This window comes from Gopherus flavomarginatus, chromosome 5 (assembly GCF_025201925.1).
Source record: "Gopherus flavomarginatus isolate rGopFla2 chromosome 5, rGopFla2.mat.asm, whole genome shotgun sequence".
Taxonomy (NCBI): domain Eukaryota; kingdom Metazoa; phylum Chordata; order Testudines; family Testudinidae; genus Gopherus; species Gopherus flavomarginatus.
Window position 1 is genome coordinate 19785135 of NC_066621.1, and position 19435 is coordinate 19804569.

Consider the following 19435-nt stretch of genomic DNA (forward strand, 5'->3'; position numbering starts at 1 on the left):
GTCCGGGTTAATGAGGGTGAGTGTGTCTCTGGCTTGTGCTCTCTGCAGGGGAGGAGCTGCCAGCCTCCAGCAGGGCTTCCAGTGCTCAGCTGCTAGCTCAGCAGAAGACCACCTACCCCCCGTTAGAACTTAGAAAACCACCCTTCCAGCAATGCACACACGGTCCAGGATCCCAGCTGTGTGAGCAGTCCTAGTGGCACTGACATGCTGGTTAAAGGGCCCCATTCCCTCCTCCCTTTACCCCAGTGTAAACCCACCAGTGAGAGACGACAGTCGGGCACATGTAGAACAGAGCGGGCTGCACAAACTGCTCCCAGTGCTTCCCGTTGCCTGCTGGAGCAGAGCAGGAGGGGTGAGCGCTGAGGGGTGGAGCTGTCCAGGAGGAGTCAGTGGGATTGAGGGACGCACCTGGAAATGGGCTGGGGTGAAAGGAGAGGAGCGGCTTCCCCTGGCTCTACCAAAGGAATCAAACCAAACCTATTCCTTTCCCTGTGCCCAGAATCACCTGCCCAGCTCTGCCCCGCTCCTGGTCACAGACGATGTCCCTGTCCTTTATGGACGTGGATCAGAGATGACCTCTGACCCCTGCCCTGTTCTCCCCTCTGTAGGCAGCGTTCACGCACTTAGCACTGGCCTTCCGCTGTGACATGTTCACTCTGCGGCGGCGGGTGCAGGTGGAGGAGCGGGCGCGGGATGTGGCAGAGGAGAACATTCAGCAGGAGCTGGAGGAGTGCCGGGCAGCGCTGCAGGTCAGTGGGGCTGGGTTCCGGGCACCTTGCTGGGCAGGGTGATCCTGGCTGCATGTGCCCCATGGACAGCCCGGTGCTCGATTCTGACCTGATCCCAGCTCTGTTGCCCAGTCTCCCAAGTGGGGAGCAGGCGAGGTCACTCGTTGACCCACAGGTGCTGATGACGCAGATTCTCTTGGCAGTTTTAAGGCTCCCCCTGGGGGGTGTTTCTTTCACTGGGAGAGGTGCTGACTCCTGCATGGCCGTCACTGTCTCATCCTGCACTCCGGATCTCCCCGGCTTTGGATGTGACCGCCGGTGCGTTCCAGGGCAGAGGGAGTCATCTCCGGCCTGGGGAGTTGGCTGGCTCATGCCACTGGCAATGGGATCCCAAGACTTTTGCTTCAAGGCTTTTGGTTCGAATCCCGCCCCGCCCAATGCCAAGCGCAGCTCACTGGGTCTTTGGCGGCTGGTGTGCGATGTAGCCTGTGGATCCCAGCTCAGTTCCTACTGGCGAGTTGTCCACATCCTAGCACCTTCCTTCAACATTGGCAACCTCAGCAGAGAGGCTTGAACGCTTCCACCCGAGGACGTCCCACTGGGGCAGGTTCTCAGCTGCTGTGAATTGTTGAGCTTCCATTGCAGCTGTGGTGACTCCCGCTGGCCTCAGCAGTGATCTGGCTCAGTGGCGGGAGCTGGTCCTGCTGCTGCCCGGGCTGTCCTGTTCCATGGATAGGGGACATGAGGCTCTCCTCTGGCCACATTCACCAGCACTGGATCAACAGCTGGGCTGTTGGTGTGGAACTGGCTGGACGTGGTGTCCTAGCCTGGCTGGGGTATCTCCTGGGCTGCCGCTATTCTAGTCCAGTGAGGAAGGGGCCTGGTTCCTGTGCAGATCATGCAGAGCAGCTGCTGGTTCCCCCCTACAGAGGCTGGGCCTGTCCTGCGTCGACCCCAAGCGCAAGGAGCTGGTCAGGCAGTTGCAGCAAAGCCTGACGGTGCTGGCAGGGTCTGTTGAGCGGGCGATGAGTGCGGCAGAGAAGCTGGGGGCCGTCCATCAGGTGGGTCCAGCAGCTCCAAGAGCCCAGGGTGGGAGGGTGTCCAGGCAGCTCCTCCAGCCCAGTAGTGAAAGCCCCATCAATGGAGAGCATGGTACAGGGGACCAATGCTGCACTGACCCCCGGGAGCAGGGAGATTCAGCGCCACGAGGCCAACCCAGAGCACTCACATGCTGAGCTCTACGGAACCTGCTCTTGGACTGGCTCCACGGACCCTGGTCCCCACCCTCCTCAGCTAGCCGGCAGATCCACCCCTGGGCTAGCCGGCATTAGTGACAGCTCCTCTCCTAGACTGGCCAGCCTGGGGGCAGATGATAACCAGGTACCAACTGGCCTGTTACCTTGCATCCTCCTGGCTCCTGCCCCAGCTCCCACCTCGCTTTGTCTTCCTGCTGCTCACTCCTGGGTCCCAGATCCTCCTTGTGCCTGAATCCAGCTGGCCAGACCAATGGAATCCTGCCTTCCTCTGCCCCTGGCTGTTGGGGAAGCAGGAAGGGGCTAATCTGAACATCAGCTGGCCCACGGGAAGCACTTGGGAGTCCTCAAGATGACGATGCAGCGGTGGATGTTCATGTTCAAGGAGCCGGTGATGGGGAGTGCCAAGGGGGAGGAGGCCCCTGGGAAGCCTTTGGGCTGTTTGAACAGTACTGCTTTGGGCTCTGTTGGTTGGCTAACAGGTCTGCTCCCATTAAAGTCCGTGCCCTCATCAGAGCTCTGTGTGAGCTCTGACGCCGTGGTGATGGGCATGGTCTAAGAACCTGAATAGAACCAAAAGGGGTGGCAGCTGCCCCAGTCTCCCCGGGGAGTGGCTCAGGCTTTGTAGCACTGGCTGTGCCTGGCGGCCTGATCCCGCTCCCCACTCTCTGCTCCAGGAGGCACGGATGAGCCGGGCGGCAGAGGTGATGGTGCAGCACGTGGAGAACCTGAAGAGGCATCACTTGCGGGAACACACGGAGCTGGAGGAAATGAAGCGGCTGATCCAGCAGAACTCCCGCAACCGGCAGCTGGCTGAGAACAGGGGTGCAGTGGGCATGGGTGCTGGGGAGGGAGCATGGCCTAATGGTTAAAGCGTAAGGCTGGGCATCTGGACTCTTGGGTTCTGTTCCTGGTGCTGCCACTGACTCCTTGGGTGGGTCACTTGGTCTCCAACGGTCTGAGTCCATTTCAGCCAAGGGAGGCACACGCTAGAGTCATTTGCCCCCCTTTGCACCAGGAGTCCACCTGGTCCCTGGTATCCATGTGCCGCTGGTGACAGCTGTTGGCAGTGGTCACAGGACCACATGCCTAAATCACAGAAGGGCCTTATCAGGGGGGCCTAACTTTGACCTCCAGCTCTGAGTGCCTGCGAGTCCCCAGTCCTGGCCGCAGCAGGCACGCAGGTGGCAAAGCTGGGAATGCAGCAGCGTGTGGAGTCAGTGCTACAGGCCTCATGGCCCAGAGGCAGGGGGTGCAATGCATCCGCTGTCTGCTCTGCCGCTTCCACTCCCCAGGCCCTTGTGTGGAAGGCTCTCAGATTCCCTGGATGAGCAGCTCTCTGCCTTGTGAGTTACTGGGGCTGCAACCATCCAACCAAACGGACCTTTGGGACAACAGCCCGATGTCTGTCCCTGCTCCATCTGCACTGAGCTTCTCTGCTGGGCAAATTCCCGCATAAGCCACTGGGGAGACACAAGTCTACAGAGCTCAGGAGGAGAGCGGGACACTGGGCAGGCCTGGGTGGTTGGTATGTGGGTGGGAGAATGGAGCTAGTTGCCCAAGGTGTAAGAAGCTATCAGGCCACCTCTGGAGCCACCCCCACCCCTTTGTCTCCATAGATGACGGTGAGCAGAGACTGAAACTGCCCCTGATGCGATCGTTCCAGCAGGTAACGAGTGCCCCTGCCCACGGCTTTATGGCCCCGTCTCAGGCAGGGCTATCCAGCTCCAGTATCCAGAGTGAGAGGCAGAGACTTGGCTAGAAGGAGGTGGTTCTCTGGCAATAGTTTGAACATAATAGCGATATCCCCTGCAGCTCAAGGTTGGGTGTGTGTGTGACAGGCACTGGGCCAGCCCAGGCTGGATGGCAGCCTCCACAGGTTAGTGTAGGGAGGTAGAGTGGGGCAGTTACAAAGCCTTTCCTGAGCTTATAGGTGTGGGGGATGGTCATGGGCTTCTGCCTGGCCTTTGATCTTTTCTTAGGGGTAGGGCAAGCTTTGCCCTTGCAGCTGAAAATCCAAGGCCCATTAGTGAGCCCATAGGAGGGTTGGCCTGGACCGACTCTTGCACCCACAGCATCAGGGATGGTATGGGTGACATCCTCCCTCCCATAATGCAGTGCCACTCCCGCTGGCAAGCAGGGTGGAGTTAAGGAGACGGTGGCAGGGAGACGAGGGTGGCAGGACCCTTGAGTGGGAGCTGTGCCCTATGGGGGACTTAGCGCCCATGGTCCATTTGGCTGCCTGGAGCAGAACAGGGGGGACTCGGCACTAACTGAGCTTCCCCTCCCTCCATCCCAGGCGTCGTCACGTCGGAGAGTCAGCATCGCTGTCATTCCCAAACAGCTCACGGTAAGGAATCCCCCTGCACGCCAGCTGGGGCAGAGCCGTGCATGGGATCGCGCCTGCTCAACTTGTACCTCCGGGCACTGTCACATCACGTGCCAGAGACACGTCCTGTACCATCAGCCCACTGCATGCATGTTCATGAATGCTCAGACTGGACAAGCTCGCAGGCTCACTGCCACGTACTGTCATGCAGCCCACGTGCTCCTCCCTGACACTCTCACGCGTGCACACAGACACCAGCTGTATTGGCATGTCACACAGCCATGCGTTCCTGCCTGACCACTCCCACCCGCCCCTCCTTGACACCTTGTGCATGCACAGCTCTGGGCTCCTCTCCTGTTCTGGTTTGCTCATGCTGTCCCTTGGGTTTTGTCTGCAGCTGTTTCCCAGCCCCGAAAGTGGGCGAACACCGGAGGGGGAGGCAGCCAAGGCGGCATGGGAGAGCAGTCCTAGCACCGAGAGGTAATGTGTGATCATTAACAATAGATGTAGGGACGTGGGGAGTCTAGAGCCCTCCACTCTCACACACTGGCAGAGGCTGGTCAGCCCAGGGCGTCACTGGATCCCCTCTCCTCCCCAGGGAAACCTCCTGCTTCCAGGAGGACTCCACCGATGGATACTTCATCCTGCGCTCAGACTCCTCCAACTCCTTGCACCAAAGCCATCCACAGGCAGACAGAACTGAGTGTGAGGGGGACAGAGGCTGCTACGCAGACGGGTAAGGGTGTGTCAAGTGCTCCATCAGATCAGATCCCTCCTGAGGTCAGGAGGGAGCTCTTGCCCTGATGGGGCTGTGCCACACACCTCAATGTGCTCTGGGCTTCAGTTTTCCTCTGAAGTTTTCCACCTGATGTCAGTGGAGGCCAGAGAGGGGATCCTGCACTGGATGGACCACTGGCCTCTGAGGCTTGGGGAGGGGCAGGGACACTTGTGGTAACACATCCCTGCTGCGTTTCCTCTCAGGAGCGAGCGGGAGCTGTGGAGAAGGGGAAGCACCAGCAAGCCCATGAAGGAGGAACCTGATGGGGCATCAGACAGCAGCGGGCTGACAGAGGAGCTGCAGCAGCTTAGACTGAGGTGAGCTAATGCCATCTCAGACCCACATAGGGCCGAGCCCCTCTCCTTGGACTCCAGAGCCCTTCCCCCATGATGTACTGTATACAGAGAAACTCCTGCATGTGCATCTCTGACCTCAGGAGACCCTTTGCATTTCAAACATTTGAGAGAGAGAAAGAAAAGAAGAAATTAAAGGGATGCAGATGACAGCCGGCAATCTAGTCAGTTTCAAAAACTGAATTAAAAGCAGTGTCAGGTCCTATCCTAGCCCCTCTATCCTTTTGACAATTGGGCCGTTGTACAGTTGCCTTGTCTTATTCCTTAAAATCTTGTTCTGGTGCTGTGAGACCCTCACCAACTGCTAATGGAAACAGCACAACTGACTTCACAGCAGGTCATGTACAGGTCAGAAGAAAAGAAATTCCTCTAATATCTTTCATATACTGTAAGCTTAGGTGTTACTGCTACAGGAGTAGCAAGATGGGTGTGTGGTCTATTTAAATACCAGCTGGAAGTAACCCCCACTTTTGTACCCTGTGGCCGGCTGCTTGGTGTTCCGGGGGGGGTGGGGTGGGAAGTCTGTCCATCTGGTCTGCACCTTGGGATGATAAATGTCCTAATCTCATTCCTGGCAGCTCCCCAGCACCCGCGAAAGAGATCCCCTGGCCGTGGGTTTTTCTGCCCCAGCACTACTGGCTTTTCCTGTGGCTGCTTTTCCTGGGCCTCACTTGCCTGGTTCTGATGCGGATTCTGGAACTGCAGAAACAGCAGCCAGCACCACCCCCCAACTCCTAGCATGAAAGAGGAAGAGGACTCAGCCTGAGACACAACATGCCACCCTGGGCTTACTTTTAAAAATAAAATAATAAAAATTGGAGGGGGAAAAAGGGGTTTAGATGTTTGGGGAAACACAAAATCTCCCTCCTAGAAGCCCAAGGGTGCCTGCAGGAGGCTTAGTGCTGTGAAAGGAGCTGTGGGTGCCCTGAGGTGTGATGGGGCCATTGCCCTAACTTTTACCTATGCGAGTGGGGCTCAGCAGTACCAGATTGTCCCTTGTCAGTCTAATCTTGGTCTGGTGCAAGGAGCCCTTGTACTAGGATGGGGAAAGGGCATGTGTGATAGTGGAGGGGTGGGAAGCTGGGGGTGCCTCCACCAACTCCTTTCCTCCTCTCCTTGCCCTTCTTGCATAGCTGTGGGCACTGCTGCCTCCTCCATTGCATCTCCTCCTGGGCAAGGAGCCAGGGGCCCAAGCACCACTTTTACTTACACACTCTAGGTGAGGGGGATTCTTGCTTCCTCTCAATTGGGGTGGGGAGGAGGAAGAAGGAAAAGAGAGACAGCTGCCAAGGAGATGCTTTAACATATAGACTCCTCTAAACAAACTGCTGTGCTGCCTTGAGTGCTCTTTGGAGCTATTGTTTGGTTGCTATTAAAATGCTCAGGTGGATTTGCACAAGGGTCCCATACTTGTAACTAAGCAGATGTAAGGTTTGTGCACATCAGCTGCATGCTTTGGGGTATGCTCTGCCCTCTGTATCTGTCCAGGAGCTTCCCCACTACCATGCTTTATTCCAGGGCTCAGCTGCTGGAAGGAACAATGTTATTTTGGCAGCACCCAGGAAGGTACTGGGTGCACTGCCCAGAGACAGATGCTCTCCCTCCCCTACCGCTTACACTTGAGTAAACAGTGGGGTGGGCATTTTCTCTAGCTGCTTGTGGAATTAAGGAAACCCCAGCGAGGAAACGAATGAGTTGCCCAGGCTTTGTCTGGCTCAGCACAACCCAGGCCCCTGCGCTCTGCTCTCCCTGCCTTTGATATGGTCATAAAGAGGAGATCTCGGATCACCTGATTTGCCAGCCAGCCTCCGCTCTGTGTTTCCACGCCCCGGTGATTGCCCCCACCTGCGGGAGGTCATCCGCTGCCGGGGGGCTAGCAGCAGCTCCGGGGCCGAGGAAGGTTCTCCTTGCTGGGGTGGAAGGGCTAATGGAGCTCAGAAGAGGATTTCAGGGACAGATTTATCTACAAGCTGTAAGTCTATCTCCTGGCCGTGCATTCTGCATCTCTGGGAAGCACGTGGGGGGATCTCCCCCGGGGAGGGGCGGGGTCAGACATTCAGAAACACACAGCCGAGTCCTACACAAATATAACACACCTCCCCCACCCCACCCCGTAACCTACGCAAATAAGCAGACAAAGGAAGAGTCCCTGCCTCCTTCCCTCCCCGGCTCTGTAATCAACCGCCTTAAAGTGTGTGCACAGTGCACATATAAAAACGTAGAGGCGCTGCTGGAGACAGGGCTAGGAGCCCGGGGAATAGGGGACCCCCCCTGCTTTTTTGCAGCTTCGTTTCTGTAATGAAACCCTAATGAGCACCGTGTGTGGGGCTCCCTCTGGGGGCCAGGGAGGGGCCCACAGGACTTGGTGATTCTTGTTAAGTTGTGTGTGTGTGTGAGACAAAGACATAAATGTGTCTGTGTTTTACAACTAGGTGGGCCATCTCCCTTCTGCCAAAGCGTATAACCCGGTGGCTCTGAGCCTTTCCAGACAACTGTACCCCCTTCAGGAGCCTCATTTGTCTTGTGTACCCCCAAGTTTCACCTCACTGAAAAATGACTTGCTTACAAAACTGGACATAAAAATACAAGTGTCACAGCCACTAGTTCTGAGAAATGGCTGACTTCCTCATGTTTACCATCTAATTATAAAATACATGGATTAGACTATAAATCTTGTACTTACATTTCAGCGTATGGTATACAGAGCAGTATAAACACATCATTGTCTGTATGAGATTGTTTGTACTGACTTCACTAGTGCTTTTCATGTAGCCTGTTGTAAAACGAGGCAACTATTGAGATGAGTTGAGGTGCCCCCTGGAAGATCTCTGCACACCCCTGGGGTACATGTACTGGTGATTTAGAACCACTGGTCTAAACTAGTCAGATGAACACAAGCCAGGAGAGGGAGGGCTGTGGTAGAGTGGGGCAGACAGCGCTGCTCAATGGACAGAACACTGGGCTGGGAGTCAGTAAGGCTGTTTTGTGTGAGCCGTTGGGCACGCAGCTGCCCCTTCCCATGCCTCTGTTTCCCCGCCCAGCTTTTGACCCCGTTTATCCATTTGGAACAGAAGCTCTATGGGGAAGGGATGTCTGATCCCAGATGGAGCCCTCTGGTGCTACTGTAATATAACCAATAATAAAGGAGAGGCAGGCTTTAAGGAGGGATGTGAAAGGGGGGTGCGTGGCAGGGGAGAGGTCAGGAATCGGGCTAGGCAGAGCAGGGAGGCTAGAGTAAGAGAGATGAAGGATGGGGCTGGGAGGAGGTAGGTGGGGGATGCTAGCTGGTCTCTGTTCCCTAGGAAATACCATGCTCCAAAGCTGTGTTTGCTGGTTCACCCTTGGCCTCACCCACGAGGAGGCATGTGGGGTACCACATTGGATGGTGCCCTGCACCCTGCCCAGAATCACCCCCTTTCTGTGGTCTGCCTGACTGGTGGGTGCCTCATTTCATGTGGCATATGGCTGTCCTCTTCTTAGCTACTGCTTGATCCCACAACATGCAATAGAGGGGGTGCCTATGGGCCTCAGCCGGACTGCTCCCAGCCTCCCATTGAGTTCAATGGGGCCAGTCCTGGCCCCACAGCAGGGGGAGAGGGCTTGAGAGCACCACAACAAAGGGGCCTCTATGAAGTCTCAAATGGATAAAACCCCATGGATCCAAAGAGGGGCTCTGAGCACAAGGGGAGGGTTAAATATGGCACACAGCTAGTCAGGGAGCAAAGGACGAGGGGGTTCTGCTGTAGGAGGCTTCCAGATTTCTGCATGTTCTGCTCGCTTTGCCTGAGGGATAGGCTGGGGAGCAGCTCTCCCATGCAAGGGGGTGTCTGCCCTGGTGTGTGAATGGGGGCAATGGCACCAGCAGCAGACTCTCCCTGAAGTCAGAGGGGCTGTAACTAGGGGTGGTGCTGCACCTCCTGGCTTGATGTGGTGTCCATCACAGATGAGGTTGACAGTTTGGTTCAATGGCTCTCAGCATCCCCACTCTACACATGGTTCCTGCATCCCTGCCGGAAGCCCGGAGACTAGAAGGGAGGGGCAGATAAAGGATCAGCCCCAAGCAGCAGCATCCTGGGCCCTGGGCTTTGCATGGTCTCATTTGCCTCCTACAGGTGGGGCACCCTATTCCTCCAGGGGACCCTGGTCTCTTCATCCTGGGACCCTCACCACTCCCAGGGCCGATGGAGCTGTGGTATTGACACCAGCTGAGGAGCTCACCCCCACAGTGAACACCTGAGGAGGGTTATCCTTAGAGCCTTGTAAAAAGTACAGGCTGAGTAACAGTGACAGGGGCTAACTTAAAGGGCAGAAGGCTAGAGCAGGGGTCTGGGAGTCAGGACTCCTGGGTTCTATGCCCAGCTCTGGGAGGAAGTGGTGGCTAATAGAGCAGTCTGAGTGCCCATCTGGGACTAGAACTAGCCAGATAGTTTCAAACACATTTTTCTCCCCCACCCCAAACAATTGCCCAAAAAAATGCAGAAATCTGTTGTCTCTGGGGGTGGGTTGGGGTGGGGGGAAGAACTGTGATATTGTTTGGAACATTGTGTGACCAAACGATTAGAGAAACAGTTCCCAAAAATGTTTGTGTGTTGAAAGCTGAGTTATCTGCAAGCCAAGAATAGGTTCAGTAACAATTCTGGTTTGTTTTTTTTTAAATGGGAGTTGGTCCATTCTGAACGCTGCAGAGCAGACACGCTTTTGAAAAATGTTGGCAACTCTTAAAGAACTTTTTCCAGCCAGTTCTAGCCCCAAACCTTGGGTTTCACCCCCAGCTCTGGGCAGGGAGTGAGGTCTCATAGTCCAGAAGGGGACAGGGACTCAGGACGCCTGGGTTCTACGCCCAGCTCTGGGCAGCGAGTAACAGCCCCTTGGAGGCAGGCTGGGCTAATCCTGCAGCTTTTCCATCCTGCATCGCAAGGATGCTCCTGGCAGTGGCTTCGCTGTCTCAGCTCCTCCCCACCTCCCTGGGGGCCGGGTCTCTGAGCAGCTGGCTTCTCCCCCCGCCCCCCATCAGCCCTGGGGGCTCTCAGCAGGAGCAGCTGCACAGCTCGCTGCCGCACCGAGCAGGAAACGGAGAGCGGGTTTAATTTCAATTTCCTGCTTTCTCATCGGGACTCCTGCACATTCACACTCAGCCGCCTGCTACGCAGCGCTGCCCTGTCCAGCCGCTGCAGGCAGGAAGCGAGCTCAGGGCTGACCCTGGGGGCCAGGATCTCCAAGCCAACCCATGCGCCTCCTCTGCCCCACAGGCGGGCCAGTGGCAGACCGGGGCTTCCAGCTCTCCAGCCACCTCTGCATGTAAGTTGACTTTGTGGTTTGGGCTTTAAGGTGGGGCCTGCCCCTGCCGGCGTCTCCCCCGGCCACCTGCAGTGGGGAGAGATCCTGGCAGCTCCTGGCACTACAGGAGCCTCGTGGGTGCCTCTGGGTGGCTGCAGGGTCGGGGTGGGGGGTGGTGGTGTGGCTTCTGGCCAGGTGATACTGAGAAGAGCTGGAGCAGGGTTCTCCGAAACCATTTGTACGGGGGGGGGGCTGAGAGCCATTGAACTAAATTGTATATGATGGAAACCATGTCAAGCCGGGGGTGGCAGCACTCCTCCTTCCAGCAGCTCTGTGCTGAGTGCCTGCAGCCCCTGGGGAGTCCTGGGCCTGATTCTGCCCTGCACCTTGCGGGGCCGTGCAAAAGGCTAGCGGGTCCGCGCAGCAGAAGTCAAGGCCAGCCGCGCTCCTAGCGCTGACTGCGCTTGGAGGAGTCAGGAGCGCGCCGCGCCTCCCCGGTCCAGATCTGGCCCCGCGTTTGTCGCTGGAGTAAAGTCTAGTACTTCCCTGGAGGTGCTGCTGCGTGGCTAGAGCCTGGAGGAATGTGGCAAGGTGGCTCAGGGACTCCTCGCTGTCCCCTCGGGGACATGGCCTAGCAGCCTGGGCAATGACTGATGGGGCTTTGGAGGCTGAGGCTGCCAGCCCAGGGCCTTTAAGAGGCACTCAGCCCAGCTCTTTGCAGCAGTAAGGAGTGAGATGTGGGGAGGCCAAGAGCTCCCAAAGACACTGGGCTGGGACCAGGGGGAGCCTTTCCTGTCACCTCACCTGAACCCCCAGCTCCGGCCTGTTTCCCCTGCTCTGGAGAATGACTGGCTGGTTTGTCGGACTCCCTAGAATCCCGCCTGGCTGGGACCAGGAGCCCCAGGGTGTGTGTCAAGGCACGAACACACTCTGCCATCACTCCCTCGTGGGGAAGGGCGGGTGGGGGAGGAACATCAGGGCCGGGCTGATGAATCTTTTGGAAAGCTGATGTGCAGCTGTTCATCTGCCTGGACTCTGCCCACGGGCTGACACCCACATGATCTGGGGGAGCCTTTCACCAGCCAGGCTGCCCTTTGTCTCTGCCTGTCTTTGGAGGGTAACCCTGTGGGGTCCCAGCTTCCACAGGGCAGTGCTCCCTTCCCTTTGCCAGGAACCAGCCTTGCTCTCCTGTGGGGGCTTGGGGGAGAATAGCTTCAAGGTCCCACACACATACTCTGTGGCCTCACCCCCTGTGAGGTGGATCCTCCCTCCCTCAGGGAACTAAACCTGTCCTTGGTGGAGTAGGACCCACAGCATCACCCTTCACTTTGCCCCCTGAACGGGCCGCGATCCTCTTCCCCACTCCTGTTCCATGCTGTATGTGTGGGGGAGGGGTTCTTGCCAGCCTCCCCCTCACCCCACCTGCCTCCCCTCTTCTGCCAGCAGAAGGGGCATTTGCCCCCCTTCTCACGTGCTGCCTGTCTCTGCTCCCTTGGGAAAAAGGGGATATTCTCCCCATGGAGAGGACGAGCCCCTTGCCTCCACTTCTCAGGACTGAAAGGTCGTTTCCACTCCCCCACAAACGCACCCAGCGCTGAGGTGTGGGGGCTATTCCTCCCTTCCCTCCCCCCCTCTCCTTGGAGCTCATTCCAGGGGCCTGTTCCTAGGAGGCTGCTCCTCTCCCATTGGCTTTAATGGGCTGAGGGAGCAGGTGCGGGCTGGGGTCGGGGCTCCTGTCTCTCTCTAGCCCAGGTGAGGAGCTGTGTTCGCCACTTTCGCTTCGCCCAGCCCCAGAGGCTGCGGGCTGGACTTTGCCCTGCCACACTGATAACGCTGCCTCCTTCCTGGCACGTAGCTGGGCTGGGGTCGCCAGGGGCCAGGCAGACCGTCCCCGGTATCACGCGCACCCAGTGATTCGGCGCCCTGACCCGCTGGGATTGCTGTGGGCCGTGGTAAGGATTCCTCTGTTGCCATAAAGCGCGGGTCCACCTGCTGCTGTTTCACCAGCTAGAGCGAGCCCTGGGAGGGCGCGCCTGCCGTGGCTCCAACCGAGAAATGGGTCAGAGGGCTGAGCCGGCTCCTGCCTGGGTCTGACAGTGAGGGATGGAGGGACAGGTTCTGGGAAAGGGGGATACGGGACTGGCCTTTGATGCACATCACATTCCTCCGGGAGCTCATGTGGGGAAAGGGAAATAGGTGCGAGAAAGCACCGGTTTTGTGGCGTTCAAGGTAGTGCAGCCGCCCGGAGCTGCTAAGAGTATGCAGGTATGAAATATTAATGTGGGCTGCAAGCCACAGGGTATCTCCAGCTCCCAGCAGCCTGGAGGCGGCCCATGAGGCAGACAGGCCCCCACGTTTTTACGTCCATGTGACGAGTGTCTTGTGATTAAAACGCCATTGGGAACAATTGACCGAGGGAGAACTGCAGGTCTCCCTGCTCCAGGCCCACGTCACTTGTGTCCCTGCTGCTCAATGGGGGTGGATGGGGGCACCTCTCATGCGACCTGTTGCTTTCTCTGGGGCTCTCCAGTCCTCCCAGGGCAGCTTGAAGTTCTGGTGGGTGCGTGCGGTGGGGCAGGAGGCATATAGACTTTGTGAGTTGTTGCCACTTGGGACTGGATTGGGAAAGGGTCATGGCTGCATTGACTCGAGGCTGCCTGTTTCATTAGCAAAGTGCTGTGGCAGGCAGGCAGAGCTGTAGGAAAGAGATCTATACTGAGTATGCAGAGAGGCCAGGGTTACCAATAGCCACCAGCTTGCACTCCTGAGCTGCAGGTGTCACCTCAAACTAGATCCCTCCTGAAACTTCTGGCTTCTCTTCTCCAGTCCCATACACCCACGTGAGCTCAGTCAAGTTCCCAGGACGCCCACTTCCTCCCAGGCCACCAGCCCAGTTGCTACAGTCTCAGCAGGAAGACTTAGAATTAAACTGGTCATGGAAACTGAACTCCCCTGTCATCCCCTGAAAGTGTGATCGCTCCAGAGCCGGGTAAGAGGCCCCATTGATGATGCAGGATGGTGCTTGCAGTGTTCTGGGCATATATTGGGAGATGCCATTAGAGACAAGCATGAGCCTCAGAGCCTGGATTCAGATGGAAAGATCTGGGCGTCCAGAGCCAGGTGTTTGGGTCAGCCCATCGAGACAGCTGCTGAATTAGGCTTTGGACCTTACCTTCCCCAAAGATCAGAGGGAGTTTGGACAAGGAGTTTGTTGGAGCCCGTCCCTCTCTCTAGCTATAGCTACTTCACAAGGGTAACGGGCATCTCTAGCCGCATCACAAGAGCTAACTTGTCTTGTCCTGATGCTCAATGGTGGCTGGTTGCACAGAGCAGGAAAGAAAGCAGCTAGTTTCTGGCTGCCTGGTTAGTGCCCACAGGAGGAAATACTGAAGGGGAAGAAGAACCAGCGGGGGAGGAAATGAGGAAAATATCACAAAGCTCAGTCACGCTGAGTTCCCCTAAAATTTTGTAATATGTAGAAACTCCTACGTGGTCCCTTTTGTAGCCTCTTCTTCTTAGACCATCCTCAATGTCCTCTAGTTCCAGAGCCAGGTGCTGGTCAGTAGCATCATATATAATTCACATACAAGCTATGTTAAAATAACTTTATTAAGGTTGCAAAGTCAAGCACTCAAAAATTTTCTTGGCCAGCTAGTCCCAGCTTCCCTCTCTTACCCTGTTCCCCTTCCAGTCCCCGGGCCAGCTCCAGTCTCAGACACCCTCCATCCCCCGCCCCAATTCTTGCCCCAATCTATGGCTGTCCTTTGCCCCCCACTTTCCCAGAGTAAGCTCTTGTTCCCTATGCATTCGTGTCAGGCACGCCTCCTCCACACTGCAGGACAGACAGGCTCCTTGCTTGCAGTTTAAGTGTCCAGATACAAACCTGACCTGGCTCACCAAAACCCAGAACTGCAATTGCTGAGAAAGTCCTTTTCAGTCCAGGGTTGGAGCATGCTCAGTTTGTGCAGAATCTTCAGGGAATTAAGCTACTAAAATCTAAGAAGTCTGTACTGAGCATGTGTGAACTGATTTTTCAAAAGCTTATAACTGGGTCAAATTTGGGCAGATTTTCATATGGCCAGCAAAAGGCAATCCCTGGCACGCAGGCCACCCCTCTGCCAAATTGCAAGACCCTGTGCCAAAGTATCAAGGAGAAAAGGTCACCAGAATTTTTTAACATGAGCAAAACAATGTATTTGTCCTTAGCCTTGTTCTTGGATATGGCCACACTGATTTGACTGAGATTTTCCAAAAAGATTCAGCTGAAGCAGATACCTGGCATAGAAAATTTCTGTCCAAATGGTTAAAGTTTGGCATGGGGATATGCAACTGAAAACAGGGTCTTATAATGGGAGGCGTTGGGCAACCTTGATTGTAGGCGGTCCTACCAGCCCTGCCTATCACATAGAACTTCCGAATTCATAACTTAGGTATATCTTCACTACCCGCCGGATCAGCGGCTAGCGATTGGTTTATCGGGGATCGATATATCGCATCTCATCTAGACGTGATATATCGATCCTCGAACGCGCTCCTGTTGACTCCGGAACTCCACCAGAGTGAGTGGCGGTAGTGGAGTCGACGGGGGAGTCGCGGCCGTCGATCCTGGTCTGTGAGGACGGGAGGTAAGTCGAAATAAGATACTTCGACTTCAGCTACGCTATTCACATAGCTGAAGTTGCGTATCTTACATCGCCCCCGCCCCCTAGTGTAGACCAGGCCTTAGTGGGAGAGTCAATGTGTCATGTGGGAGACAACGCCATCTAGTGGTTAATGCACAGGCCTGTCAAGTCAGGACTCCTGGGTTCCATTACTGGCACCTGCTCTGTGGATTTGGGCAAGGCCTGTCCCTCTCACTTTTCCCATCTGTGAAATGGAGATATAAAGATGGAGGGACAGTGCCTTGAAGCCCCTGCGTTCTGTTCCTGACTCTGATAGTCCTGAGGATCCACTCCCCTTTTCTCCTCCAAGACTCAGCATTAAACCGATTCTTTCTTTTTTTCCAAGCTGAACGGAGAGGAACCACAGGGAGTTCTCTGCTGAACTTCAGCGTGGTGTTATTGTGGACTCCAACCAAGACTGAGGGCTTCCGTACAAACCTAGAGGAGTGGCAGTGGTTTTGCTCTGAACTGCTTGTAAACTCAATAGATTAGACAGACATAGGGTATGTCTACATTGGAGCTGGGGGTGTATTTCCTGCTCGGGTAGATGTACGTCTGCCAGCTTTGATCAGGCTAAGACGATAAAAGGAGAAGTGTAGCTGCAGTGGGATGGGCTAGCTATCCAAGTCAGTGCCTAGGTTCCCTGGGCAGGACTGTATTCAGGCAGCCAGCACTCACACTGCCATAGCAACACGTCTGTTCTCAGCGCGTTAGCGTGCAGCTGCCAGTGCTGGAAATTATGCCTCCGGCCAGCATGCAAATGTGCCCAAAGAGTCGGGGGAAGGGGTGCCCACATCCTGGCAAAACGCTGGGTTGTCAGAAATGCCCCCTGGTTTTAAGTAACCTCATGTGGAATGACAGGGAAACGCCCCCATGAGCACTGCCCTGGGAAGGAGAGTGATGCCTTTTTGTCCAGTTTTACACAGCAGAGCTGTAGATTTGAACGCACTTTTCTGCCTGGGTCACTCAGAGCCCACGTCCTCAGTATGGGGTTTCCTGGCCTCTTCCACCATCAAATTATCGTTTCTGCTTCTCATCAGTTATTTATTGCTCCCTGGGCCGGTCTGACAAACCACGATGCTTTCGCCATCAGATCCCAGCTGAAGACTCGGGGCCTGGTGTTCAGAGGTGTGGATTGTTACAGACGGCAGTGTTTCCCAACCTTTTCGATCCCAGGGACCGGCTTGCTGCCTTCCTAGACTGTGTCAGGGAGATCTCAGGGACCAGCGCTGGTCCACAGACTGGTCTTTGAGAAACACAGACTTTGAGGGCCCCAGCCAAGGTCAGAGTCCCATGGTGCTAGGTGTTGTACAAACACCCAGGACAGGACACGCCCTGCTCTACATAGACAAGATAGATGAAGGGCAGGACAAGGTAATTGGCAGGGCTGGGATTAGAAGATGTCTTTCTTGGGTCCTGCTGCAGTGCCCTCCCCCCTGGACCACACTGCCTTTCATCCTGAGCCTCTGAAAGTCTAAGGGCCTGATCCAAAGGCCAGCGAAAACAGTGGATGCTGTGTGTGTCCAGCATCTCTGAAAAACCTTTCACAATTTCTTCCATCAGGCCTAAGAGAAATGAGTCAAGGCTGGTGGTAAAAATCCGAGTCATTCCCTATTTGAGGCTTGCCAGAACGGTCCGTTCTCCGTGTTTATTGTCATAACCACAGCAAAACCGGAGGGTGATAGACACCCAACACGGCCTTGAATCACAGCTCTGTCTGACGGCGACTCACGCCGTTGAGGGGGTGGAAAGGGAAAAGCAAAGCAGTGGCAAATGAAAGGAACTGTTGCCCTGTGTAACCCAGCTTGCTTTCCATTGGGGTGGGGAGTTTGAGGCTTGGTGACTTCGATCCAATGCTGTTCGCTGTTCACACTGGGCTTCGCAGCACACTCACCGAACTCGTTTAAAATTCCGTCTCCACACGGTTCAGGCCTGTCCACAGTATGTGGTAAACCTGTTTGGAAACTATTAGAAGGATTTTGGTCTCAGTAGCGCTGGTGTGAATCTGGAGTAACTGAGCAGAGTTGCTGAGACCAGAATCTGACTCAAACCTTACACGCTCAGGGCCAGATGTTCAGCAGCTCCGTTGCACCCGCAGTGGGGGGGGGGGCAGATTTTCACAAGAGCTCACCACCCTCTTGAAAAATCTGGGCCGTTATTGGGGTGCTGAACTCTTGGGACAATGTGGCCCAGGGATGGGTCTTGAGATCATATGAAATGGTGGCCCTACGATTCTAAAATGCTTTATACTGACCCTGACCCTCCTTGGGAAAGCTCCTTGAGACTGACAAGTGAAATTCGCTGTCTCAGCACGAGGTCGTATGAGAATGCGATTTGGCCCCGTTCATATTTCCCAGCCAAATCCGTGTTCCAAACTGGGTTCGCTGCTGGAGAAGAGTTTAAAGCCAGTTCCAGTGTAGACAGAGGCCCAGATCCACTTGCAACGCTTCGTGTCATGGCACTTTACTTTTAGGCGCCTAGCAAATCACAGGAACACTGCGACCCACAAAGCGGAGCTGGGCACCGGGGCCCCCTGTACAATGACCTAGGGCAAGTGAGGTGCATCCGAATGCAATCCACAAGGGCCAGCACACTAAGTGGCGGGTGGAGTGTATGTGTATGTTGAAGCTGGCCAGTGGGAGATGCCGACTAGAGGGAGACCCTATTCCAAGTACCTAGCTCTGCTGGGGGAGAAAGGATTTGAACAGGGGTCTCTCCAGTGTGCCCTGAGCTTAGGGTGACCAGACAGCAAGTGTGAACAATCAGGATGGGGGTGGGGGTTAATAGGAGCCTATATAAGAAAAAGTCCCCAAAATTGGGACTGTCCCTATAAAATTGAGACATCTGGTCACCCTACCTGAGCTAGGGAATGGTCTGATGTGGTGATCCTCAGGGTACGTCCAGACTACCCGCCGTATCAGTGGGTAGCGATCGATTTATCGGGGATCAATATATCGAGTCTCATCTAGCTGTGATATATCGATCCCTGAACACGCTCCCTGTTGACTCTGGAACTCCACCGGAGCGAGCGGCCGTAGCGGAGTTGACGGGGGAGCCCCGGACGTTAATCCCGTGCCATGAGGACGGGAGGTAAGTTGGAATAAGATACGTCGACTTCAGCTACGGTATTCCCATAGCTGAAGTTGTGTATCTTACGTCGACACCCCCACCTCCCAAGTGTAGACCAGGTCTTAGTCTCGCTTGCTGAAGCTGTTCCACTGTGGCTAAATAATGAAACGATGATTTGGCATGGACCAGATTGGGAGGGAATTAACCCTGACTCTCTTACTTCCCTGGTGAGTGCTCTAGCCACCAGGGATAAGACTTAGAAGGTGGGTGGCCCCACCAGGTCGTCCCTGGCTGGATTTTGAATGGGACCCAACCCAATCTGGGATGCAGCCTCTGAGCACACCTTTTGGATCAGGCTGCACACGCAACATAGATTAACCGAACACCTGTCTTCCCCTGGTTTGTGAATCGCTCTGGGGCTTAGGTGGGAGCTAGGTCCCAGGCGCCTAAGGGAGGCAGCAGTGCCCATGCCCAAAGGCTGAACCTTAGGCATCTACAGGGTTTGGTGGGTGTTATGTGGATCGCAGCGGAGCCAAACCTGGGACCTCTGTGGATCTGGGCCAGAGGCCGTAATGTCCAACTGACCTTTTCCATTGTGCTTTTCTTATATATTGTATTGTCCCATTGTATTGTTCAGCATTCACAGCCGCTCATTTCCTGACTCTTACTGTCTGGTTGAGCGGAGCGGATGGGCAGAGACATGGATGGGAACTAGCTAGCCCCAAATAGCCCTTAATCTCCAGAAAATGCCGTGTGCTGTTTGTTCCAAGCTGAAGAGAAGGAGGGATAGCACCATTGCCTGACTATTGAATGGTTGATGCAGTGGTGCTGGAATTAGGGGTGCTTCCGCACCCCCTGGCTTGAACTGGGAATAACAAACACCAAATACATGATTTCCATCATCAGCAGCCCCATTACAAAAATTGTTCCAGCCCGCCTGGGTTGATGTGGTTTTAATTGGGCTGTAGATGGCCCTGAGTGATTCAG

General features: G+C 55.4%; 2 protein-coding genes across 8 annotated transcripts in view; both read left to right on the forward strand.

Annotated features, from left to right (window-relative positions):
• LOC127051142 (inositol 1,4,5-triphosphate receptor associated 2-like) overlaps positions 1-6870 on the forward strand; it is a 30366-nt gene extending 23496 nt beyond the window's left edge. For all 7 annotated transcript variants that reach the window (XM_050953060.1, XM_050953056.1, XM_050953058.1 and 4 more), the window contains 9 exons: positions 609-749; positions 1658-1789; positions 2659-2806; positions 3601-3650; positions 4281-4331; positions 4708-4790; positions 4909-5046; positions 5292-5405; positions 6020-6870. In XM_050953060.1, coding sequence (XP_050809017.1) covers positions 609-749; positions 1658-1789; positions 2659-2806; positions 3601-3650; positions 4281-4331; positions 4708-4790; positions 4909-5046; positions 5292-5405; positions 6020-6179 — 1017 coding nt within the window. In that variant the 3' untranslated portion in view covers positions 6180-6870. The remainder of the gene's footprint in view (positions 1-608; positions 750-1657; positions 1790-2658; positions 2807-3600; positions 3651-4280; positions 4332-4707; positions 4791-4908; positions 5047-5291; positions 5406-6019) is intronic.
• A 3606-nt stretch (positions 6871-10476) lies between these two features.
• MICAL1 (microtubule associated monooxygenase, calponin and LIM domain containing 1) overlaps positions 10477-19435 on the forward strand; it is a 42837-nt gene continuing 33878 nt past the window's right edge. The window contains exon 1 of the mRNA XM_050953008.1: positions 10477-10739. The gene's annotated coding sequence lies outside the window, so the exon portion shown is untranslated. The remainder of the gene's footprint in view (positions 10740-19435) is intronic.